General features: G+C 37.7%; 1 protein-coding gene across 2 annotated transcripts in view; it reads left to right on the top strand.

The window, feature by feature from the left end:
• Positions 1-27582, top strand: part of DGKH (diacylglycerol kinase eta) — a 169944-nt gene that overhangs the window by 103153 nt on the left and 39209 nt on the right. Inside the window, exons 5-12 of one of the 2 annotated variants that reach the window (XM_074153646.1) lie at positions 11535-11639; positions 11965-12097; positions 19242-19348; positions 20491-20616; positions 21815-21917; positions 23563-23725; positions 26152-26260; positions 26547-26686. In XM_074153646.1, coding sequence (XP_074009747.1) covers positions 11535-11639; positions 11965-12097; positions 19242-19348; positions 20491-20616; positions 21815-21917; positions 23563-23725; positions 26152-26260; positions 26547-26686 — 986 coding nt within the window. Of the gene's footprint in view, positions 1-11534; positions 11640-11964; positions 12098-19241; positions 19349-20490; positions 20617-21814; positions 21918-23562; positions 23726-26151; positions 26261-26546; positions 26687-27582 lie in introns of those variants that run through there. The other variant, XM_074153654.1, reaches the window with a different exon arrangement.

Here is a 27582-nt window from a genome sequence, read left to right on the forward strand (position 1 = left end):
GATACTAAGATCCTTTTCCTGTTAATTTGGAGCTCTCTCTAATTCATAAATACTTCTGTGCTTCTGTGGTTTTTCTCTGGTGTGTTTTTCTCTGGTTTTACTAACACTGGACTTTTTCAAGTCACTGTACTCTCTGTTTAATATGTTGCTTGGCTCGCTATGAAGTGCCTTGGTGATCAAGGGGGGAACTAAGTAATCAAAATTTTCTGCTATCTGTAATGTTCCCATATCACTCCTTTACACTTTTCTTCCAGTTTAAGAATTGCATAACAAAATTTTGTGAGAAAATAATAAGGTGCTTTTTATCTATTAGTCTTTTCCCATATTAAAAATTCCCGTTATTCCTTCTTAATTTTTTTACGTCCCTTAAATTGTCATCTCATCACACGATTGGGACACAAAAATAATTGGTCTTTTTGGTTCAATGACTGAACTAAAAATAATTATGGGTCAACTTCATGCTTTAACTTTTTTGAACAGAAATAAATCAAATTAAAGGGATTATATTTTGTTTTAAAACATTTTTTTCATATTATACAAAGAAAAAAAAACATGCATTGCATTTCATTAAAGTTAGTCCCTGAATGCAATTTTGTTACAAAAAGTTAGGACTTTTTTTCTCTGATTTCCACTTTTTTAGTCAGACTTATCAGTTTGCTTTGACCTGAAAACAGAGGGTTCTGCTTAATATGTTTAAAAAAAAAAAATATTTTCCCGGTTGCCTGCGATTTCCTTGATATTCTGTAAATTTGGATAGGTATTGGAAAACTAAACACATACTTGCTGTTTTTCCATTGACCTATTATTTTGAGATGATTAGGTACTTTTAATAGGTTAGTGAGGCCAAATACTCTATTGGAGAAGCTGTGCTTCAACTGTGGTTAAAATTTATATTGTTTTCTTTCAGTTTATATTTTTTTCTTCCAGAACTCCGATTACCCTATTTCTTACCCATATTTCTGAATGTAGTGTATCCTACGTCTTGGCTGGGGCTGTAAAGTTTACTGGAATATAATTTATGTGGAACCAGGTTAAAGCATAAACCAATTCTTTTCATCTTTGAATCCTCCGGTACAGCCACTGTTTTTAATGGGAAATTGCCCATTTGTACTGGAAACTCAATTATTGAAATTCAGCAGAATTTCAAGTTAAATGTTACAGCTGGGCATGAAAACGTATTGCTTTTTAACAGTTTATTTCAGCCCTGCTGTTTCTGACATCAGTCAATTCTCTGCTCATCGATGACATTAGGTCCTTCTAATTGATTTTAGAAAATTAACTTTTAATACTCACAATGGGCTTTGAAAACGGAATGTGTTGCCAGACCTTTGCAATACGTTGGATAGATAGTGGGAATTTCTTAGACTTCAACATATTTTGCTTCCTTTCTTGCCACTCAATTTTTTTTTTCGTAGTTGTTGTTGAGGCTTTTCTGCAGGGACTACGAGAACTTCAGGGAATGTGAGAACTGCTCAACCTTCCCCAAGCCACATCAAGAGGAAATGAGAAGAGCTTTTTCCCAAAGGAGTTTAAAACCTTTCATCTTTTGGTTTGGGCACTCCAGTCTTCTGTCTTTTCAAATATCAGAGACAAAGAGAGATCCCAAAGCTGGGAATAATTATCCTAATACTATTTTTTTCCCTATTTAAATAATCTAGCATCAGTTCAATTTTATTACTGACTCTTGATTTGCCCAAAGTTCAGGGTCTTGAGCTTTATTTAAGTGCAGAAAAGCTTATGGATGCCAGTGGAGGTATTTCTCTGAGCATCAGAGCATCAGCTTGTTTACAAAATCCAATTTACTGCAGTTTGATCTCAGTGGACACCAGGAAATGGTTTCTTCGCTCATAGCCTCAAGCCTCTTTCAGACACTTCAGCCTGTTTTTTCCAAGCACCACTCACCTAAAGGTTGTACTGACCTTTTCTGGACTTTCTGCTGCTTCTCTTTCACTGTCTGTCTTATTTTTGTAGTTTGGTGAAGTCATCTTGCTGCTCCTGTGCTGGGAGGCTCCTGACATCAAATAGTCGTCAGCAACCACCTTCAAGGCTTTGGCTTGTTCCAGACTTGGCGTGATTTCCTCTGGTTTCAGCTATTGCTAAGCAAACTTTTTTCGCTGCCTTGTTCATAGCCTAGATGATTAAACTTTCCTTTCTGTTCTGTAGGAGTACTCTTGAGCACATCTATCTGCAGTTTTATTTCTTTGTGAAAAATGTATTTTAAGTAAATTTCCACATGCAATCTCTGCTGATGTTCCCTTGAAGGGAGACACTCTTGCTTGACTTGTCCCTTTAATAAACCACAGGAACACCAAAGGAATGGATTTCTGTTTGGAAAGATATTTCTGTTTCTTGATAAACTTACAGAAACCACAAATTTCAATTACACGTTAAATGTGTTTAACTGAATGCAGTTTTGTGTGAACACTCTTTAGTCTGCTTGAACCTTGGCTATTGGTATATCTTAAATGCATACTAATATTGTAATAATAATAGTAACAATGATCCAGGTATGGTTTAGAAGTGTATGTTAGTATTATGAAATTCTTTGTCTGAAGGCAAACTAAAGAAATATCAGTGAAGTGCTATATACCGTGTGTGGTGCTATCCTTAGGATTCCTCTCAGCATACTTTACATCAGAATTTTCCTTCAGCTGTGCAATAATTTCCTGGGTTTGGGTACACTTTGAAATTTCCTTTGCGTTCCAGTTGAGTGTAAACATTGTTAACGGTATATATTGACAATGGTGGGAGTTCAGACATATTTGTAGATGTCTTTACTAAAGTGCATTCCTCTGAGAGCCAAATCCTTCTCCTAGAAACACTGTATTTCCAATTTTGCCCTTGGTGTTAAGAAGGGTCAGCGTGTGGCACTGTTTCAAAATGGGGAAATGTCATGTCCAGATATTCCCCATGCCCCATTTTCAGGGCTGTCAGCAAAGGGCTGACAGAGGTCCTGGAGTGACATCCTTGAGGATCTCGGGGCCTCTTGTCATCTCCAGGAGGCAGAAAATGGCTGGAAACAGTTCAAGTTCCTGAGCTGGCCTCACCAGCATGACTCAGCTTTGCAGGGGTCGCTAACTCTTGGATGGATTTAGTTTTTCCCTGGTTGTGAACTATCTGCTGTTTCATACAGATGCTGATGAGCTTCTAAATGACAGAGGCTTTTTAATGCTCCCAGCCCGAGCAATACCCAAACCACAGAAAGAGAGGGGAAGTGCTTTGTATTCCATTTTCTTCAATTTTCCACTCAGGTTTTTTTTTTTTTTTTCTATATTCAGGCAGCCTAGAAACAAAACAAAAACTGAAATAGCAAATTAATATGCTGCAGGGAAAAAAAAAAGAAAAAGTTGGAGAGACAAAAGCAATTAGTGTGCAGTTGTGATGCACTTAGGTTTTTTCCCTCCATTTAGCATTTGCTCATTTTCCCCCGCCCTCCGACCGTGACAAAAAAAAAATGTAATGAAGCTGAGAGTTCTTTGGGTAGCTTTGGGTGTGACTTTCAAGTTTAAAGCTACTTATCTCTGACTTGATGCACTGTCTCTCTAGAGTGTCTGAAAATGTTGAAGCTTTAAGTTTCATTATGAAAAAGCAATAAAGTGTTTCAGCTCTAAGGCTAAAATCCATAGATAAACCGCTCGGGATTGAGCTATTAGAAGAAAACCGAACATTTTTCAGAAGAGGAAAAAGAAAGCGGAGGCTTAAAAATGTGACCATTCTGGGCTATATTGTACATTTGGATTCTAGTTACATTTACCCGGAGCTTGTTTTCCACAAATTTCAAGCTTAAGCAGAAACTTCTTGAAAACAGTTCAGATAAAATGTCTCTATTTCTTCCTTCAGTTTTCTAAGAGTTTCTTTAATTTGTGAAACACAATAAGAAGACTTGCATAGGAGAAAATGCATTAAAAATACCTTTTATTTCTTTGTCTGAACTCATAGTATAGCACTGACGAAGCAGTTGGGAGAATGAGCACTAGTCTATGAATTACTGCAAGAGGATTGCCAGATTTTGTTCTTCCTGCAGTTTTACACTTACCTATCCTCTGACGTTTCTTTGTCTTTTTGCTTTGAAAGTGATTAAAATACCTGGAGAAACCTGAAAAAATATCCCTCGGTGCAGTTCCTGTATACCAAATAACTTTATAAACAAAGCCATTGGTGTAAACGTTGAATAAATTTCCTGCTTCTGGTGAGCAAGGATCCCTGGCTTCAGGCAGCTGGATCATGTTTAAACAAGCATCTGTTATTACAGATGAAAAAAAATAGTCACTTGCTGTTTTATTTTGTATAACTATGCACCTAATGCCTTTAAATATATAACTAAATGTTCTCTTTTAAGTACAGAAGCCATCCTATCTGATAGACATGTAATGAGCTGGTGAAGCTGGGGCTAAGGGCACAGCAGTGCGAAGTAACGTGCTTAGCAAATCTTCATGTAAGGACTTCAAAGAAGCGTAGAGGCCTTGAACTATATATAGCGGTTTCCAGTTTACATTTACAAGAATGGTTTATTGGTGTTTCTATATTTAAATACTGATTTAAGATAAATTTCTAATTCTTTGGTCCAAATTCATGAAACTTTCCTACCCTGCTTCTTGTAACTGTCTCATTATAAAGTTATACTTGAAGGAATAATATTTTTCTGCTAGCAGTTGGTTGATGATGACCTCATATACATGAGGTCAGATTTGGGGAACTGTAGGTTTCTGACAAAGTGACCTTTGCTGGATACTTTTTGCATCTGTTTTACAGTTCGAGGCTGGACATGTCATCACTAGATTACTTGATTTACCTGGATTCTGTTTTCACAGAATCACAGTGTGATTTGGAGATTGGAAGGGACTTTCAAAGGTCATCTGGTCCAACCTGCCTGCTGAAGCAGGGCCACCTAGAGCAAGCTGCTCAGGACCACATCCAGACAGCTTTTCAATATCTCCAAGGATGGAGACTCCACAAATGCTTTGAGCAACCTGTGCCAGTGCTTAGTCACCTTCACAGTAAAAAAGTGTTTCCTGATGTTCACACAGAGCCTCCTATGTTTAACTTTGTGCCCATTGCCTCTTAGCTTGTCACTGGGCACCACTGGAAAGAGGCTGGCCTTGTTCTCTTTGCACCCTCCCTTCAGGTATTTAAATGTATAAATAAGATCCCCCTGAGCCTTCTCTTCTCCAGGCAAAACAATCCCAGCTTTCTCAGCCTCTTCTCTTTTGTCAGATGCTCCAGTCCCTTCATCATCCTTGTGGCGCTTCCCTGGACTGTATTCAGTATGTCCATGTCTCTCTTGTACCGAGGAGCCCAGAACTGGACACAGTACTCCAAGTGTGGCCTCACCAGTGCTGAGCAGAGGGGCAGGATCACACTCCTAATGCAGCCTAGGACACCACTTGTCTTCTTTGCCTCAAGTGCACGTAGCTGGCTCATGTTCAATTTGTTGTCCAACAGGACCCCAGGTCCTTTTCTGCTAAGCTGCTTTCCGGATGGATGGCCCCAAGCATGCACTGATGCCTGGGGTTGTTCCTTCCCAGGTGCAGGACTTCAGACTTCTTGTTGAACTTCATGAGGTTCTTGTCAGCCCATTTCTCCAGCCTGTCGAGGTCCCTTCAGATGGCAGCATGAGCCTCTTGGCATATCAGCTATTCCCCCCAGTTTTCTGTCATCAGACCTTTGGGGTACACTGCTAGTTACTGGCCTCCAACTAGACTTTATGCCATTGATCACTAACCTCTGGGCCCAGCCATTCAGGCAGTTTTCAGCTGTCTCACTGTCTGCTCATCGAGCCCATACTTATCAGCTTATCCGTGAGGATCTTGAGTGAACGCTGAAAGAAGTACTGAAGGCAAGGTGGACGATATCCACCTTTGTCTATTCATCCACCAAGCCAGTCATTTCATCATAGGTTATCAGGTTGCTCAAGCATGTCTTCCCCTTGGTGAATCCATGCTGACTACTTCCGATCACTTTCTTGTCCTTCATGTGCCTGGATATATCCTGGGAGATGCTCCTTCATTTTTGCTGGATGTGGTATATAAGGCAAGGCCACCTAAATTACCCCACTTGGATTCTACTACAGAGTGAAATCAGAGTAGACCTTATATTTGTTTCTGTGATCTAACCACTTTTCTCCTGCCTTTTAGTTAACCCCACTTGTCCTGGTGTGCTGGTACAGGAGATGCTGTGTGGAACTAATCCTTATCTTCCCCCTCTTAAGAGTTTTTATCATGGGGGCCAAAACCACGCATTACTTCATTGCTTGTGAGCTTGGCAACAGTGAAATAGGAGAAGGCCAGCAAAAAGAGGGAAGCGACATTTTAGTGGAGTAGACAGAGCTAATTGTTCTGATTATAAATTCTGTATTGTACTCAGGCAGATATAATAGCCATTTATTACTCGCCATGCTTTTAAATCCTCCGCTCCTTTCGTAATTTATACTTTTGCCTGGCTCAGCTCATCTTGAAAAATAATAGTGACGATTCACCGTAAAGCACCAACTACACCTTTGACAGGGACAGTACTGTTATAATTTATTTAGTATCCTGAATCCAAGACATTAAAGTACTGTAGAAAGCTGCCCAACTGTTAGCAATGTGATTTTTGCAGACATGTTCTGCTCTGGGTGCATCAATGACCTCAGCAGTCTACTCCTACCACTGTGATGGAGATGCCGTCATCCGTCACATTCGTATGGACCCACGTGCGTGAGGACAGGGAAATGGAGGGGGAGACAGAAAGCAAGGGAGGTATAACATGTTATCCTGGTCTTTGCCAGAACTCGCTCGCCAACGCCTAGTAGGACAGAGAAGTTGCAAAGCATTAAATCTCTTACGTTCCTACCCCAGGCATCCAGTGCGGTCCCTAAGAGGAGTGGCGGAGGTGCTCTTTCTCTCATTATACCACCCTCTCTTCATTAGTTCCAGAAAGATATTTTAAAAATATCTGTTCAAAGAACAAGAAAACCATTTCCCTGCACGTTTTAGATTCTAAGTGGTGTTTCTACATTACTAAGTCAATGCAAGATCGGCCATACAAAGTGCTATTAGTGTAATGCCTGATAATAGTTTAGAGCAGCAGAAGGTGCCTTAATGCAAATATCATGTTGCAGGAAGTGGGGTGCTTTACAATAGCTGCTGTGTTGCTGCTGAGATGTAGACCATTATTTTCTTGATTAGCAAATGTGGTGTCTGCATTTTTCTTTGAATTGGTAAAGGAAACCAGAAATGTAGCCACCAAGCTTTGGGAACTGTATTTTCTTATATATTGCTGATATGATGAAATATGTTAAAAATTAGGCAATAGGCTTTAATTGAACTCTCTGTGATTTTATTTTACAGATTGTAAGTCCAAAGCCATTGGGTTGAAGGCATATAGAACGTTATTGGTAAAGTTAGCCCCTTTGAAAGCAAAAGATGCTTTCAAATTTACACTGAATTTTGTTCCTAATATGTGCTGTCTGAAAGAAAAGTTGCAGTAGTGGCCCAAAACTTGACTGTGTAATTTCATTGAAGTTATTTCCAGATGTGTGTGCACATATATATGAGTATGTGTATGGTTTTAGAAGCCAAATTATTCCAGTGTCAACAAGTGTCAAAATCCCAATTTATGGCAAGACCTATGTGGTGGCAAGACTGAACAATGTCCTCTTGTTCTCTCCTTCATTCCCCACTCAAAAAGCCCCGTATTTTTCTGAACAGAACAGGAACATTATTGCAGTAGTGGGACATTTTTCTTCCTATCTAGACATTCTTTATTCCCTATGATGTTTTAGGACTTGTGTTGTTTGCCTTCGACATTTAAGACTGTACATGCTCGCTCTTTCCCTATGCCTACTGTGTTAAAAACATTTTTTATTCCCACTACCTCAATTTCATTGCTTTCCAATATACTGCAGTATCTGGCTTTGATATCTCTCTCTTCCAAAATCAGCTATGACTTCTTCTTGGCTACTTGACGACAGTGAAAATTTTTGAAGTAACTTAATCTTCTAAATTAAATCTGCTTGATTTATTTATTTTTAAGGCCTTTTGTTCATCTTCATTCTTCTTGATTTGTCTTCTGCTTTGTCAGCGTGTGAACCATTAGTACCCGAGTTCCTCCAAGATTTAAGAGTTCCCTCATTCTTATGTTACCTTGATGGTCTTCCATTGCTCCCTGTGACACTACCTTTGTCATTGTATTATACGATTTATTCTTGTCTGCTGAGAGTTCTGCATATTCAGAGTGATATATCAATAATAATATTTGGGGCAGTGAGCATTAATTTAAAAAAGGTAATACATAATAGAAGAAAAGATACTGACTTTGGTTGGTAGAAGAAAAGATACAAGACTTTGAATATGACTACATGCAAAGAGACAAGATTACTAGTAAAATCCAAATTTACTTGTCTGGAAAATATTTTTTAGGACAATTAAATCCATTTTAATGTTGATGATGTCTGCATACAGGTTCCCATTATCTTTAATGAATGCACTGTAAACATCCCACTTAAGTTAATGAATCATAACTTTCTGTAAGCATCCATGAGAAAGCATGCCTTCTGTGTAAATAAAAAGGTTATAGGAAGTAATTCTCAGTTTAGGACAAGCAAGAACAGCTATACTGATTTAGCCTAAAGCTCATAAAACCGTACTGAATCAAAGTGGTATAGTAACAGTAACAGGTACTCAAGAAATGATTATAAGCAGCAGAGCATGGACAGTGATTCTTCCTCTTGCATAACTTCCCAGCGTTCACTCGTTGGATTTTGAGGGTCTGCTAAGCTGAAGGTTTTGGGTATTGTGTTTTATAGTATATAATGCATCTATTCGTGATGAATTTGTCAAGTACCTTTTTTGACATTTATACTTCTGGTCTCCTCAACATCCTTTAGAAATATTTTTCAAGTCTAAATAATGCATTACATTTAGGAAAAACAACCACTTCTGATGATGGTTTGCTGATCATTTCCTTGGTTCCCCGAGTTCTCATGATAGGTGAAATATCTAATAAATAACAAGAAGTACATCTTCTCCATGATTTTGTAGACTGAAATAGATGAGAATCTAAACAGACTGCTTTGCTTCTCTCTTTTTTTTTTAAGAAAAATTCCAAGCATTGTCCATATTTTTCGCATATAATGCATTTTTTCTGTTTTCATGTTATCATCCACCTTCTCCAAGTTTGTTGTTAAAAATATGTAAATCAAAGAGAATATGTAGTTTAATCATCATGTTATAGATGCTGTATTTACAAATATGTGTCTTCCAACTTTCTGCTTTATTTTTATAGCAGTAATGGTAATTGATCCTACATTGAAGTGATCATCAGTATGTAACATAACTTTTAGACTGTTGAAATGCTCTGAGCCTTATTAAGTTTATTATGCTCTGAATTCAATAAGAAGTTGGGATATAGGAATTTCTGGTACGTTTACATGCATTAATTAGCAATCGTTGGTGACATGATTTGGTTGACGAGACGTGGGTGTGTAATACCTTTTGAGATGGCCTTCGGTGTCCCACCTTATTTGTAGCTGCTGTTCTGGGAGTTATGGTCCTCTGTCATATTTACCTGCCCTGTGCTGATGCTTTGGGTACCAAAAGGCATCTCCGTTGGGACTAAATAACTATCTGTGAACAACTGAACTAAGGCCTTGACTTTGGGAGGGGAGGGGGATGCACAGTGGATTGCTGTGATCAGTGTTAAAGACATGAGTAATATAAATAAATATTACTTGAAAAGATCAAGATTGCCAGGAGACTTCAGGAATACATGCAGCTGTGGTTGCTTCATGGCATTTCACAACATCTGGTTACAGGTTAACATCCGTAATGAGCATGGGGGAAAGACGAACACAAAGTGAAGAGTTTTGGGGGGACTTGTCCTCACTTCATCCGTATTATAATATGCTATATAATGGGAAATAATCTGGTGGGTGTATTTGCCCAAATAAGATTTCTGAGTCCACTGAAACCTGGAAATTCCAGCAGAATGCTGATTGTTGTTGGAGCCAGGGTTATATTATGATTTAATGGCTTTTCTGGGCTTCATTTGATGACCTGGCCTAGAAAAACATTTTGAAGTAATAAAGCGTCTGTTTGGCTCCAAACTAATGAGAGAAGCATTGCTCTTTGCATTAACTGTTCTTTAGGAAGAGCCGCGGAGAGCTACTAATAAACCTTATTAAAAAGCTTAAGCAAGATTGAAGGAAATAGAAAACAGAGAAACTATTCCATTCCATGTGAAGCGAGTACATCAAAAAAAAAAAAAAAGGGGGGGGGAGAAGCCAACAAGCCCACAGGGTTTTTTGTCTCCCCTCCATGTGACTTGCAGCTTGCTGCACTTCAGTTACGTTGCCTCTGAGATATGTTAAAGTGCAGCTCAGTTTAATGAGGAGGTGGATAGGACAAATCAAGGCTAGAGACTATTTGCGGCAGAGATTGGGTAAGTAAATGCAGCTGTAGCTAAGTGTTTACTTAATATTGTGCAACTGTTACGATATCTAGCTTGTAGCATTTAAAACAGTACTCAGAGCTAGCATTTTTTGGTGGTCCTTTCCTTGTTTCACTGAAGTAATTCGCAAGTGTGGGTGGTGCAGACTATGCAACAGATTTATGCATGCGCCTGAGAAAGGGTTTAATTTTATTTTTCAGACTTTCTACAATAAAACAAGTAACTTTCCTTTAATTTCATGTACTTATTTTGTTTTAAATTCTTTGCTATGTAAGTAACTGCTTCGTCTATTTTAGTGCAGTGCTCAAAATAATTTCAGTGGGAGTTAGCTGATAGTTTCTTGTGCCTTCCTGTTATTTTAATTATTTTTCTACTGGTGAGGGAGGGGGCAAAACAGCTTATACCCTGAACCTCCTAGATACAGCATTTTCAGATTTCTAGAATCCAACACCAGACCACTGAAAACTCCCCAGCATCAACTTATTCCAGGAATTCGTTCAACCATCTTAGTAGGATATGATTTCAACTGTTTGCTTTTGTTCTTTGTGTCTTTTTATAAAGATTTGTATGTGTTCTTATGCTCAGTTTCATATAGAAAGTTCTGATTTAAATTTATGTATGTTTAAATTTGTGAGAAATACAATGAAAGCTTTTGCTTTTGATACAATCAGGCTTTTGCTTTTGATATGTTTTTGTCTCTGGCAATTGGAATGGACCTTGCAGTTGCTATAATGCTGTTATGAAATAGGATTGCAATCATTGTCAATTAGTAATTTCCAGAACGGCTGTTTTAGCAGTTTCAGCGCCTGGCATTTGAGTATTTAAATCTCAGTGCATAGACAAAGAGCTGAGAAGGAAGAATGATCAATATAGATTCTAAAGACCTATACTGAAGCCTGATTCAAATATTGGGAACTGAAAAAGGAAAAGCAAAAACTCCTTTGTTGTTGGTAGTGTGTTAAAGAAAATATTTTTAAGCGTTTAATATCTTGTGATCTAGGGCGTGTCTTCCTTTTGCATCATCTTGCAAGAAAGAGTATGTTTAATATTACAGTCTATTGTGGTTTTTACTATTTAGATTAATCAGAATGCTTTATCTTTTTCAGATAATCACTCCGTTTAGGAGGCTAATACTGTGTGCTGAGAACCGAAAAGAAATGGAGGACTGGATAAGCTCTCTGAAGTCCGTTCAGTCCAGAGAACACTATGAGGTAAGTTGACATCCCTCTTGGTGCAACCTGTTCTAGCTCAACAGATCATGCTACAGGACACAGAACTGGAGTATTCACCCTCTTTAGTGTGAAAAGTGTGTCTAATGTCAGAGCCAAGATTTATGTTAAGACCTTTACTGAAATGAGAGCTTATTATCACACTTTTGTTTAGAAGTTTTGGAGGGAAAGCAGTCTAAATACTCTTTGGAAAATACTTTTGGTGAACGTTGCATTGTCGTCACCTGTAATATGGGACCGTAGGTAATTTCAGTCACCGTAGCTGTGTTCTGTACTTGCAAATTTGTCTTAACTTCTCCTTTACTAGACCGCACAGTTTAATGTGGAACATTTCTCAGGGATGCATAACTGGTACGCCTGCTCCCATGCCCGACCTACCTTCTGTAACGTGTGTAGAGAGAGCCTCTCTGGAGTCACTTCTCACGGCCTGTCTTGTGAAGGTAAAATAAACGCTTTCTTCCTCCTGTTTATAATGTAGGCAGAAGTTTAAGACGAGTAATGATTCTGAAAATAATGAGTAAGAGAAAAGCCCGAAGGGAGACGTCTATTCAGTAGAGTGACTTTGTTTTGGGTGGAGGGGCTGCTAACGATCTGGTTCACTTTCTTCGTGGTCCGGTGCCTTTTTCTAACTCATCTCAATAAAACGGTTCCTGCAGCGACCAGTCTGGAGTGTGCTGGGTGGACAGGTTGCAAGAAAAGATAGGATATATTTGATTTTCCCATCAAAAATGTGAAACAATATAGTCTTATGGTTTTGCAGAATCAGCATACCTTAGGAAAAAAAATCATAATGGTAGTTTCTGCCCAAAATCCATAAAAATTAACACTTTGTTCAGCGCTACGACCTTTCCCCCTCCAATTCTCATTTGCTCTGTTGCTGCTGCTTGATTCTGCTGTACAGGCAGGACAGATGAGGACTGATTTATTGGTGTAAAAATTCTCTCATGCAGTGAGGGGGGAGAGTTGTAGATGCCTTTGCGTTCTGATGGTTCAACAGATGAAATTGAGCATAAAGAAAAATGAGGTGTGGCTAAGTCTTTAACATTAAGCTTATCTGGAGAAATGGTATTTCGCAAACAAATATTTATAATAAATCTGAAACGACTTAATTATTTTCTCCTGCAAGTTCTGTGAAAAAGCGGTAACAAGTCTGCTTGTGTTAGAATCCAGCAGAAAATAAAGCATTCATGTGACCTTATGATATATATGAAATGTAGAGATATTTAATTACCAAAATAGCTAACTGTCCAGAAAAGAGTTACAGTTCCACCATTCAAAACTTCTTTTTTTTTTTTTTGATGCATGTTACCCAACTGCTAATGCATTCCTGTTATTGATGCTGTTATACTACTTGAGGTCTGAGCATAATAATGTGTATTAAGGAAATCTTACAAAGGAAACATTAACCCACTGTCCTGAATCGTCCATGCTTTTAATGTCGCTAATGGTGTAGTTGCCAAGGAACGGGATGAACCCGTTTCATAGAAATTAGAAGTAGCATAGTTACTTCCAGCTTCTCTGGTGTATGTTTTCCACTGTGTATAAGTCGCTTGGACAGTTTTAAGGCAATTATGGTATTTTCAATGCCTGATATTGGCAGATGGAAGTATCATGTGCTTAACGAAAATGCAGTTGTATTGCCTCTGTATACAAATACAGTTATGTTTGCTCAGGCAAAGGAAAGAAGACTTCTTTCCTTTCATAAAGAATTTATCCTTTTGTAAGTTAATTATAGATATTTTAAAAGGCTGTTTAGCAAAAATTATTCTTGTAAGGTTATCAGTGTTAATGGTTGTAGTTCATCATTTTCTGTTTTTTTCAGTGTCTTATTTTGCTTCTAAGTATGGTTTTAATTTCTAAGGTGTTGGCGTTAACTTTACGTTAAGGAAGTTTCCTTAATTTCCAGATTTGGACTTTGTCATCTTTCTGCATAACTTACTGCAAACTAATGCTACATTTATCCACATTTCTGATGCCAGTTGATCTTTCAGCAGTTTTTACAAATGGCTCGTGAAGGTAGTTTGGATTTGCTTTCACTGGTCCACAGTTTCATAAACGTGTATGATCTGGATTGGTTTATATGTAGATACTATGATATTCTTTTATGTATTAATAAGTTTACCTCCTCTTACTTCTTAGCTACTAGTTTATATCTATTTTCTTTATTTTTTCTAAGTATTTTTTAAAATAAAAAGAAAGCTTTAATTATGCATCTAATCTAAATCATTTGACAGTTGCCTCTTTACTGCAATACTCATACTTTGTCCCTGATTCTGTATAGCCCTGTGATAATCATCCTTAATTTCTTCATCAAAGAAGTGTGTTTTGGTTTGATACTACTTCTTTCTCTGAAATTCTAATGTGATTGAGTTCATATTTACTTGCTTCTGCCATGTGCACTTCTAATGCCTTTCACCATCTATTTTTTTGACTTACCCTGTGTTAGCAATATACACTGTTTGAGGAGACGATGTAGGAAGTATGGAGTCTTAAGATTCCCCAGACATGTTCTACTTTTTCTCATTACATCTTTAAAAAAACTGTTTAAATATTCATGCCTGGCATTTGAAACCTCCAGCACTGCTTTACGCTGGGAATCCATTTATGTGGATACTAAATTCAATTATTTGTGTGGTCATTGATCCCAGGCTACTCTATTATGTCTTGTATTGAGAAGCAGGAGAGGCTTCTTCCCAGGAGATATTGGAGCTCTTCCTCCTCTCAGTGGTTTGGGTTCCTGGTACACCACGTTATCTTGAAAGTAGCTTAGAGTCTTTGTGCTCTTTGCGGTCTGATTCTTGACTGTTAAGGTAAAAATAAAAATAAATCCCATTGCTGATATTTTGCAGTTTACCATACTTTAGAAGATCGGTCCTGTAATATTTTATTCTCTCAGACCTGCTGGTCTCCAGCAGTGTTACACAACTGTTTTTTTCAGCTTGATCACACCACAAACCTCATTTCTTTTGGAGGTAAGATGGGTGCCTTCTTTTTTCAGGGCACCTTCCCTCCCAGTAGCCTTTGGCAAAGGTTGACCAAATTACTTGCAGGCCACCATGAAGTTACTCCTGTGTAGGAAAAGAGGGCATGTTAATACCTTTGCTAGGGAAAAGACTGTAGCGTGAACTTGCATCTTTTTAGAAGTCAAAGAATCAGTATGTGTATCAAACTGAAGATGTAATTCATATCAAACCAGGCTTTGTTCTTTCTACAACTCAAAAAACTTCTAAAAAATTTAATCACACACTCCTTTGAGATGTAATGCTATTCTTCCCACTGGTTCCTTCTTTTGTATGTATGTTCTCAAAAGCTTATCTACTTTTCAAACGTTGTCTGTGTGTTGTGTTGCTCCAGCTAGCTCTAAAGGACTGATCTCCTCAACGTTCATCCACAGTCTTTAGTAGGACAGAGAAATTATAATTTTTTTGCCTTGCTTTGGAAATTACTCCAAACTAGCTGAATCAAGTAAGGCTTTTGTTCTTTATGCTCCTCAAAGGTTTCTCTTATTCAGAGTTTAGCTTGCTGTATGCTCAGGAGTCTAAGCCTAAGAAGTTTTCAGGTAAACACAGGGATACATGGAATGTTTAGGCAAAGAAACCTAAGGAACTATAGATCATTATCTACAGAAACTCTTTCAAAGCTCTCTAACCTCAATTACTCTGTATTAATACCGCATTTCTATCCAAGTCATTGCCAGCAGAACACTGCCTTTATTATTATTCCCAAAGATGTATTTCTTTATGTAGTGTTTTCATTATCATGACTGAATCCTGATTCTTGAATATCAAATATATTTAATGAGCTGGAGATTGCAGTTTAAAGGAGACGCTTTCTCCTGTGATGAATTACACAACTAAACAGTACTGAAAGTATTGAAAAGTATTCAAAAGTGTTGAAAGAACACTTTAGGATCGTGGAGTCAAGCAATAAGAAAATATTGGGATTAAATTGCCTCTGCAAATGCACTTTGTGAAGTTGGTCTTTTTTCATTATGATTGGGGTTTTTTTTGGCCATCAAAACCCTGTTCTTCCGGCCCACATAGAGTGTACATAGAGTATTGTACATACACTACTTGGGTAGTCGTCGTCTCCAGGATTTTTGCCACCTTTTCTGCACAGGCTGGAGAGTGAATAGTGAATGGGGCAGAAGGGATGTTAATTGTTAAAGAATTAAGGAGTAATAAAAACTGTGTTCTGTGACTTTGTATTGCACTGTGCCCCTCTGCAATCGCTTAAATAAGATTTTTGATCAAATGAGTAATTGTGTGTTTTTTATATAACTTGGGACCTGTATCACAGAACTGCTGAGTTTTCTGTAACTGCAAAAATCACTTGAAGCTGTTCTGAAGTCACTGATATTTTGAAGATACACAGTATTGAAAAAAAGGTCTTAATTGTAGTAATACTGAGCATAATAGGAGTAGGAGTAGTAGTAATAATAATAATAATAGTCATTATTATTACTATTTTAAAAAGCCAGGAAGAAATTAATATTGTTGAAAAAGCAGTGTTTATTTCATTAGCTTTTGGTAAATAAGGCAAATACCTGTTGAAAATCATTATGAACCAGAGTTCAGCACAGCTGCATGCTTATCAAGAATCATCCATTGCATGCAGTGACTGAGGGTCCTATTCTCAAAATACGTATGAACATATAACTGAAGACTTTACACCTGCGTAGGGAAGCTGTATTGCAAACCTGCGTTGCAAAGTTAAGTATTGCATGAGTAGCTTAACTTTGTAGTACTTGACTTTGTAATATGAGTATTCTTTTAGCAATCTGTTTGTAATATTAAATTAACTTAGTTATTTATTTGGGTGAAAATAGGAAAAACTTCCAAGAAACTGCTGAATGTTATCCTTTGTAACATAGACATAAGCTTCAAACTGGAGTGAAGTTAGATCGCTCTTTTCATGTGCATCACTCCGTTTTCACTGTAGCTTGTCCATCCATCATGTGATATTTTTCTGGGAAACAAAACAGCAGGTTTCTTGGAATACCTGAGGACAAATCCTTCCATCTTGACAACTTAAACTATAGATACCATCTCAGGGATCTTCAGATCAGTCTCAAAACTTTGGCATTGGCCTTTGAAGTTGGAAAAGAACAGTCTGAACCAGTTTTTCTTTGAAGAACACAGAAAAGAAAACTCATCATAAAATGGGTGGTAGAGTGGTAAGTTTAGGGAAAAAAAATTGAGTGTCTTGCCAACGTAGTTGAATTAATTGATGGGTAATTAGAATGAAAATCTTTGAGACAGAAGTGTTCTATAACAAAGGTGTATATTTTCAGTGCAGGAGAGCCTATGATAACATTCAGTAATGTTGACTTTTCTTCATTATAGTTAATAATAACTCTAGATTTAATCACTGTGTCTGACAGCAGATGTTGGAACCACTGTGACAACTGTTTGCTAATTAAGTAGTTCTCTTGCTTGGCTTTCTGAGACACTGCTTCATATTCCAGCTAGAAATATTTACACAGGAAATTAAAATTTAAAATTATGTTCTATGAATATTCTAGATTTGGTTTGGCTAAATTTTTCTCTTTCTCATCTTTTAACTTTCATTGGCAGACTAATGGCAATTGATGCCTAGCAGTATATCTGCATGTTTTCAAAAGATTTCACATATCAGACTGATTCATTGATGGGATGCAGTGTCATCTGAGACAAAAGAAATTAGGGGGTAGTGGTAACTAAGGTTGAGATTTGATTTAAAATTTTCCTTTCTATACCCATCTTTTCTGTTCTGCTATGTATTTTGCTTGAAAATTACATCTGGGTCTTAAGGTCATTGGTTTTGGTAATGTTTAATGCTCAAAGTAACATGAATTGTTGTTTGATGATACTGGGGTTGCAGGGAAGTGACCTATAGAGACTCTAATCTGAGATTTGGTAAATTATATACTGTACTTAAAAGCAAACATCAGCTGTCACTTGCTATCCATAGTGTGGCTTGCTGCAGCTCTTCAGAATCCTGGGTTTGAATTTGTCCTTGCCTTGTTGAAAAAGCAGAGGTTGAACATACAGCCCTGAGACCTCGCTGAACCGTAGCTCAATAGGATTTGGAAATACCCTTCCTTTGCTGTGCCGTAGTCATTTGGGATTTCTTACTGCCTCTCATCCCTGAGTTGTTGTATTTTGATATGCATAGCAAAGACAAATGCATCTCATTTATGCATATGAGGATGACATATCTTCTCCAAAACATTCAAGGGGCAAAACTGCTCAAGGGCCATCACTTTTGAAAGTACAGTCTTTATTTCTGTGCTTCTGTGGGAGCTGACTTCTTTAGATGCTTGGAACCAGCTTAGGTTGGCAAACACACAATACGATGCTGAGCTATTTTGAAAATGCGAGCCTACCCTGTTAGTTGGGTAATATGGGATATTTGAACAATTCAGGCCTATGAATGCTACTTTTTGAAATACCAGGGGAATTACTGTAAAAACAACAAAATTCCTTTTTCTGGTTCCTTCACTTTCTTTGAGCTAAGCACATACTTTCACATGTCTCCCGGAACGGGGATGATTGCTCTCAAACTCAGATGTTGCTTACATAAGTCTCAATTCACTATTTAAATTGATCTGGCAGTGTATCAGTGGAATTAAAATGAGAAATTTATGATTCACAAGACCTTTTGTACCATGGCTTAATGTTTTTAATGGTGGACAAACAATGGGCCAAAGCTTTTAATAGTTTCCTGTCAAATATTTGTTTGAAAAGAGGCTACTACTTCTGGTCTGCTGGCTAGTTCTCATAAACCTTTAATGGTCTTTGCCAAAATAATTTGTATAATGCACTCTAAATAGAGTGATGTCATGCAGTTCCAGTAACAGAAATGCCCACAGTTGTACGCATCAGTCTGTTTGGTATAATATGATATCATTAACTAGTCATATTAATTGAGTTGAACAAAATACAAATAGTTATTAGATTGTCAAAATGTCTGCTGGTACTACACACTTGTGCTGAGTGTTCCAATTAGTAGATTTTTTTAATAAATAATCCAGTAAGAAGTCAGGCTCTCCCTCACTTAGTGTAACCTCTTGGAAAATACTGTAACTACCAGTACCCTGAATAAATATGTCACCCCCCAGCCTTTCGTTTTCTCAGCTTCTGGGAAAACAGACACAGTATGGTGCCCAACAGGGATTCTTCTAGCAAAGAAACAGGGCTCCTGAAGCAAAACGCTTCTGTGAAACACTTTCCCATCACCTCCTGTAAATTTAAACCAGGTATCTGAGTTGCGTCACTGGAGGAATAGAAAAGGCAAAAACACAGTTAAAGATATATTTGTACCTTAGTACTTTGCGTTGCACCTGAAAAAAAAATGGGGACCGATGCGGATTTGAGGACACACTTAACATGGGCTATAGCTAGACAGGTAAACCCAGTTTAGAGAATTAAGGCTGGAGCGACTGTGAATTAATTTTCTTTTAGTTGGGTTGTGTCATGTGTGCAACACTAAGTGACATGTACTTGGCTGTTTTATGGAATATCTGTATGTAGTTTTTTAAAGGATGCGTAGCACTGAAATACAACAAATAACACAGTATACATGTTTGTGTGTGCCTTCCAGTGTGTAAGTTTAAAGCACATAAAAGATGTGCTGTCCGAGCAACAAATAACTGCAAATGGACTACGTTAGCCTCAATTGGAAAAGACATCATTGAAGATGAAGACGGTGTAAGTACTACTTATATTTACAGTATTTTCCAAAGCTGTTTCTTCTTTATGGGGAAAAAAAAAAAAAAAAGGCTAAGCATAGAAATATTGCCATGTGATCCATTGAAGTTAATGGTAGGTGGCTACATTCCTGAACACTTTTCGAAGATTAGCATGGTATTTGGAACATAAGTTATATTCCTATCTCACAAGACAAGTTTAGTATCTGTGGGCGCTAGATTGCAGCTGAGTTACAAGGTTTTAAAGGCCACATGCAGAGAAACTCTGAAGCTGGAGAATTGCTCCCAGAAGTTCCTACTGCTCTTGAGCAAAGGTGGTATTTTATACTGTTACCATGCTGTTTTGGCAATCTATTTCATGTCCTCCTTACCGATAGTTATTCTCTAGGAGGCCTGCTTGGAATTCACTGAGGTGTGGGTTTGTTTTTTTTTTACTAACGAGAGCAGGAATTTTAAAATTAGCAGGAGAAACGACAAAAGCTTTTCAGAGGTTTATTGTGATAGATGGGTTGTTTTTACAGATATAGCTATGTATGTGCCACTGGCTTGAAACTTCTTGCTAGAAGGTTAGTGTTAGTAGTGAATTGCACACACAGTGTCATTCCATCTGTGCTTGGAGTTGCACGTGGTATTAAAGGGACGAAGAGGGCACTGAGTGAAGCTTTGCGCTGCATTTAGGGACTGCTTTATGGAGCTGTGACTTACCAGCCATGGTGACCGAGGGGGTACGTAAAGCCACCAGAGATATTCTGCTGTCCTGCCTATTCTTCTGAATTTTAGCTATTTTAATTGGTTTGTGTCATGTAGTCAACATTAAGGGAACAGGTACTTATTTGTGTTACAGTCTCTAGATTTAACTGCGCTGTTGTTTTGTGGTTAGTTGCTACCGTAGTACCATGAATAGTTGAATGAGATATGTCTTTCTCCTTCAGCTGTCACGTTTTCTGCCTGGCAAGTGAAATGCCACCACAGTCCACCTTCATAACCGTTGCCTTGCAAGTGTCAGTGTCACTTATCCTGGTCAGCCATACCTGCTTCTTTGATGAAACAGCAGAGCTATGGGAAATAGTTTAAATCCACCTTTACTTGAGAGACAAGCCTCTGATTTCTGAATATGTAACTTCTGTGACTACTCCCTCACAGATAGCGATGCCTCACCAGTGGTTAGAGGGCAATCTGCCCGTCAGTGCCAAATGTGCAGTCTGCGACAAGACCTGTGGCAGTGTTTTACGCCTGCAAGATTGGAAGTGCCTTTGGTGTAAAGCTATGGTAGGTGCAATGAACCACGTCCAAGTGCCTAGGATTTTGCCAGCTTTATTGCTTGCTATTATTTTTATTTTGTCATTTCATAACCGTGCTTTTGGATTAAGTAGGAGCAGGCAGCTTGTGCAAACTCAGGTCTCTCTAACGTTCATAATTTCTCATGCCTGTCATACTTACTTCAGTTAATTCTTAATACACCCACAGATGCAGCTTTTCTTTAATAGGTGTTGTCATCCAATATGTTTTCTCTGCCTTCTCATAAGTGATAACTGAAGGTTCAGATGCCTGTTCCGGATGCCTGATAATCATATGTTACTTTCTTGCCTCTTTTATCGTAGATATTGCTGCAATAATATTTTAGTAATATTTTGTAATAGTAATATTTTTTATTTATTAATATTATTGTATTAATATTTTTATTACTGAAAAATCTTGAAGTTGTCTTCCTCACAACACTCTGTAGGTTGCTGGTTGAAATTCTATAACATTATTGCTGTTTCCCCAAAATATAGTTTTCTTTGAATTTTTTTAACTTGTCTAAAAAGATGGGTTTCATACACTGGGCTATAGAAGTGGAAAGTCAGCAGGTTTTTTTATTGTTGAGGCTTTTGGCATATAGATGTCTGAAGCTTTGTGTGTAGGCAGTGGGAAATGATTGGGATCTCCAGAGGTGATTTGAAATTTAGGTGAAGTGCAGCACCGTCTGCGTGTGCCTGTTTTTTTTTTTTTTCTTCAATAACTACGGAAGAGACCTCTACAACACATAAGTTTATGGGATCCACCTTTGGTGGGTTGGTCTGGCTTGGTAGATGTACTGGCCTTAGTGCAGATATATCTTCCAGAACAGCCAGGTGGACCAGGGATGTAATGAGCTTTTTCTTTGCGTGTGCACAGTGTGCCTGCTGCCCCTGGCACAGATGCTGGCTGCTGGGAACTTGGTCCTCCCTTGTTCATGGATGGAGGCAAGTGATTCCCTTGAAAGGACGATTTGTATCTGCTATAGGGGTAGCTAAAGATGAAGTACTCCAACCTTATGTTCTGTGGAATGCGTAACAAGCCTTTGTGGTTGAACACTTATATGGGGTTTTTTCCAGTCTCGTTCTTTTTCCCTCTACACTTAAATGCTATAGATTAGTCCATTTTTGTTACATAGATACTGTACCAGTTCCACTGTAGGGAAAATAATTATTTGTTTCTTTTGTAGGTTCACACTGCCTGTAAAGATCTATATCCTCGTAAATGTCCGCTTGGCCAATGTAAGGTATCGATCATACCTCCAACAGCACTAAACAGTATAGACTCTGATGGTACGTAGTATTGTAGTGTGTTCAGTGGTAGCTCTGGACTTGCAGTGCCTAGTGAGATCTGTATAATTAAACAAGGCTAAAATCCTTCTGCTGAACAGGTGAACGTAGTCTTCAAATTTCCAGAATATTTTTAGAGGAGCATCTTACCGACACGATTCAAAAAATGTTTTTGAAAGTTCCCTCACTAGAAATTTTCTCCCAGTTTATTTATGACCCTTGGAAACTTTTCAGGTGAATGACCAGAGTTCTCAGATGAAATGTGCTGATGCCAGCCTGGCATGCATCACTCATTCTATGAGTTCTCAAATTCTAGATAACTTTGCTTTATGCAGAGGTAGGCTCCCTGAATAGCTCAGATCCAACAGCTACTTTACAAGTGTAAAGAGAAGAATCGCTTCCATAGTCTCTCTACATTTCTTTTAAATATAAGCAGTGTAAGAATCCTGCAACACACTGATTTAAAAACCCAGCAAATGTTCGGTACTCAGAAGTGCTCTTTGGAGGTTCAGGGTAGAGGTGTGTGAGCAGTGGGAGACTGCACTTAAAGGCAGGGAGTGGACTTAATAAGGAGTATCATGAAATCTAACTGCTTTAGTTTTATAGTTTGTATTGATGGCAAATGTAGACCAACAACTTTAACACAGTTTAATGAATTTTATTGTATGTAGTAGAAGTGATTGTTTATGCTGTATATATTGACTCTTTTCTATTTACTTGCTATGTGGTGTCTCAGACCAGAGCATCATGCTAGGAAGGTTGTTCCATATGTGAAATTATTTTGCCTGGCATGTAAATAAATCAATCAAACCTTATTTTAAATTATACATTATGATAATGTGGAATTAAATTAGCATCCTCTAAAGCCTTTTTTTCATTTGTAGCTTTAGTAATTTTTTTAGGCGACTGAAAGCGACATAGTCTAAACCTATACCTGTGATGTCTGATTTTGCAGTGTTGCCAAGGAACCACTACTTCCATGGACTGGTTGTGTTAGTGACAACAGTGTCCATTAGTAGTACTTGCTAAGGGCCTTAGAGAAAGTCTGCTATAATCAGTTAAGACCTGCATTGACTTTAATAAGCTTTGAATCACGGCTGAAGGTCCGTTGTTCAGGGATTCTGTTACAATTAATAGTATAACCTCAGTCTGAGAAAAAAATTTCTTATGTGAAGTCTCAGATGGGAGCAGCTAGGTACAGTAATTTTTAAAATCTGTGAGTATTCTTAGAAAGCTCATACAGATGTGGGTGATCCAGTTCAACCCAGTAAGGTTAAAGAAACATCAGATCAAAAACCAAACGCTTGTAACTGAAATATATATTTAATTATGTGATAAGCTGTAAAGACAAGATTGGACAAGTATTCTAGAAGGTTAATAACACTGTGAAAAAAACAATAAAACTATTGTCTTCAGGATTTTACTAAATCTAGACACTGAAAATACTGGAAAGAAAAAAATGAACTGGTAAATCTTGAGCAATTATGTTTTCATGCAGGGCTAATATTCAATTTAGCATTTACATCATGGAAGATAAAATGTACTCCTTTTGTCCTTCATCCCTTTCTTCCTCTTTCCCATGATTTCTTTTTGTGTTGTTCATATTAGAAAGCCTTATTTATTTCATTCTTTCTACCTATGTTCACAGGTTTCTGGAAAGCCACATGCCCGCCATCCTGTGCCAGTCCTCTTTTAGTTTTTGTTAACTCAAAGAGTGGAGACAATCAGGGAGTAAAGTTTCTTCGTCGATTCAAACAGTCATTAAATCCAGCTCAGGTGTTCGATTTAATGAATGGAGGACCTCACTTAGGGTAATGACCTTGGAAATCTTGAGCAATCCTTTCCACGAGGGAATTTAGTGCAAAGCATAGTGTTGTGTTGTCCATCCTTGCTATAATTCTATCATCAATATCTACTGTGACTTCCTAATTAAGATCTAATAGACAAGAGAATTTCAGGATGAATTCTGGTGGGTGAAGGGATTGTAGGATAATATTTTCTTTGTAGGAAAAAAAAATGCTCACTTGAAAATTCAAACCCCAAAACCCATCAGCTCAAGTTTTTTGTGGCTTTTTGGCTAGCTTTGACTTCTGTTAACTGGTAAGGTTCAAACCCATTACAAATGTTAAGATGCTTTCCTGAATCAGGGCCTTTATGCACACTTGCCTGGTGCTTTTCTTCCATTTCGTATGTTTAATTCGCATATTCCTGTGACTTTGTTGTGAATAGCTATGGAATAAAACTGTTGTCTAAATGTACTCTGTATCTTTTTGAATTCTTTGAATTTGGATGCAAATGTCAGGGGGACAGTCTGTAGAGGGTGATGGACAAGTACACTAAAACTTTTGTCATTGGAAAACTACATTCAAAATATGGTTTTAGGCAACATATGCAAATGATCAAGAAAATAAACATCTCACAAAATTTGGAGCAAGAACACAATTAAAACCATCAGGAATTCTATAAAATCTAAGGGTCGGTTGTTGGAAAGATAGGGATGAAATTTGCCTAGCAGTGGCCACAACCCAAGCATCTTTGCACATTCGTAAAGATTAAATTCATGCACATTTTTCTGTTGCCTAACTTAATTCCACTCAGATGTAGCATTGTGGTTAAATGGCCTATTAATATCAGTTACAGCAACTAGAAACACTAAGTTTTGCACAGATGCAGTATTATGCTTGCATGATAAAAATGTAGATGAAACAAATGCACAAAAATTCAGTTCAAGCAGTGGGCAAATAATATAAATACAATGGAATACAGATGTGGATTTTTTTAGTTAGTACTGTGTTATGAACATGTTATATTAACTCTTTAAGTTGTAATGCTCTTTTCATTATAACCCTGATTTAAATATGAATTTAATCAAAGTCCTTTTTTGGCTAACATATTGTACATGTATTTACAATGATGAATAAAAGTAAAGAAGGTTCTTCTCAGTTGAAGAGACAATTTTTGAGAGAGGACAGTCTGAAAAAATGTGTCTGTCTGTCTATAAGTTCTCTTGCCTCATCTAGTTGCACCTACCAGCAGCATGGTTCAGGAGGCTTACTTTGGTTTTAAGCAGTAATCGTAGGTCAGGTTGGTTGCTTTTAAATATTTTTCCCAGTTTCCAAAGAGAGGTCCTTAGCAGTTATTCTGTCAGGTCGTGCTGATGTCTTATTTTTTTCCAGTTGATTTAAAAAGCAGAATTGCATTCTTTGAGATAGTGTATTTCTAGAGGTTTTTCACTCTTTTCTCAGAGTAGGAGGAATTGTTCCGATATCAACAGTTTTTTCCTTAAACATCTGCATCTTTTGTTCTGAATAGGTATCTGCCTATCATTTACTAGTGATGTTATTTCTTTAGAGAAATTATAAGTGCTTCAAAAATTTGTGATCTTAATATGTTGCTTTTTAGAAATAGTTCTGAGATTATACATATTCTGGAAAATAACATGCATTAAAAGTAAACATCTTTATTTTTATTATTTTAAGAGTTTCTACTTTCCAATTTTTTTTTTTTTTTTAAAGTTTAAATCCCTGTTGTTTTTACCTCTTGGCTGTGTATTCTCATCTCATTCCCCTTTCCTCTGTCTCTCACCTCTCTGCTTGTTCTGTTTCTCTTGTCCTCCTTTTCTGTGCTGCCCAAGTGTTGTATCCTGGAGGTGTTAAAAGTCAGAGAACAGGAGGAAGAGCCGTAGAAAGTGAAAGCAAGATACGGCTTTAAGGATTTAATGTGAAATACCCGTAGGATTTGTCTTACGTTGTTGTGATCACTTTATGTGTAATAATTGCCTGCAATGGTCCTTGCAATTAGGTAGCCAAGCGTTGGCAAAAGCCCACCCGTATTGTGGAGCACATCCTGTCATTGTGTCTTAACCTCCTCTCATGAAAAATTCCCCGTGGTGCCTTGTGCTTCTGGCTGAAATGGGAAGCATAGAGAAGTTGCAATTTCATAACTTAGATTTTTCTAATATTAAAAAAATAATATTAATAAAATCCTGAAAACAATATCAAGGGAATTTTTTTAAGTAAAACTTGGCATGTTATTTATCAGAAATGTCAGTATAAGTGGAATATACAGCAATAGATGTGATGCAGATAGGTTTATTAAGTAGATGGTTGTATCCACATACCCCAGAACAATAAAAGGAGGTGTTGTGCACCATATTTTCTTGTAACAGTTGCTAATGAATGTAACTGCTCTCTCCCTAATGGACATAACTGGCTCTAACAGGCTGTTTTCTCTGCAGTTTGCGGTTATTTCAGAAGTTTGACAACTTCAGGATTCTTGTGTGTGGCGGCGACGGAAGCGTGGGTTGGGTCTTGTCAGAAATCGATAAGCTGAGCTTGCACAAACAGGCAAGTGTGCATACTCATTTTCCTTGACTATACTGACTAGACTTAATTTTGTATGCTTATTTTTCCTTGACTTGATTCTTTGTCATATCTCTGTGTATGGGCCAAACTCAATGGTTACTGTTAAATGAAAATTTTCACTGATGTAAACAGGACAAGTCGAATTTACAAACTTTAGACATCAGCTATATAAATAACGTTTGTTGCTTATAATAACATGCGTTTGAAATAGTTTGCATTTTTTCTTTCTAGTTTTCAATAGTAGATTTGCTCCTGTGTTGTGTTTCAGTGTCAGTTAGGAGTGTTACCCCTTGGTACTGGAAATGACCTCGCTCGTGTCCTTGGTTGGGGAGGATCCTGTGATGATGATACGCAACTTCCTCAGATTTTGGAGAAGCTAGAACGAGCCAGCACGAAAATGTTAGACAGGTAAACCTAAATGCTCATATACATGATTTACCACGAGATGCAAATTGTATTTGTTGGGGTTTCTGATGGCCTAAATCCATCTTAGAGACTTAATCTTCAGTGGTTTGGGCTTTTAGGGCTCAGGTCATAATCATGAGGCAAGCCGAGGTACTAACGGGGACAGTTCTTCAATGTCCTTTTGAAGCTGAAGAGTCAGAGGGGAGAGCGGTTGATAAAACTAGGAAGTGTGTTGTCAAAAAGATGAACAGCAGGTGACAGTTTACTTCATAACTGACGAAGCTACATAACTGCCTGTTACAAGAAGTTGTAAGCATTAAGAAATTGGATAGATTCAAAACTCTTTGGGGCAGTTTTATGGACTCCATGCATGCTAGTAAATACCATTAAAGGTGGCATCTTTGTTTAGGAAACACCTGAGCTCTCTGTCCTTGGATGCGGGGAGAAGTCATATCGTGTGCTTTCACCCTTCATCATCAGCTGTGGACAAGGTGCTGGGCTAACTGGATCTTTGGCTTGATCCACTACTTACATTTCTGTTTGAGGCATTTTCTTAGCGAAAACCAAGAGATCTTCCCACTCCTTGTTTTGTGCGGTTTCCATCCAGAAAGCAAAGGAGCAATCCCCATTTCAAAAGAGTCAGAGAAGATGATGGTCATGTCATTCCAATGAAGATGTAGCACTCTGATTTTGGCAGGAGTATTTCTTATTCTGTTCCTTTCTCTCACGGGTGTTTCGTGCTCTGGTTACAAACAGTTCAATGTGATCATAGAAGATTTTGGTTTAGGGTTTTTTTTAAATTGAGTCCTTTTTTATTTTAAGCTTTTCTGTAGACTACTTGATCATTTTACAGCAAAGTACAGGGAGAAATGCTTGTTACTGATTCTTAGAAGTAATTG

This window comes from Numenius arquata, chromosome 1 (assembly GCF_964106895.1).
Source record: "Numenius arquata chromosome 1, bNumArq3.hap1.1, whole genome shotgun sequence".
Taxonomy (NCBI): Eukaryota; Metazoa; Chordata; class Aves; order Charadriiformes; family Scolopacidae; genus Numenius; species Numenius arquata.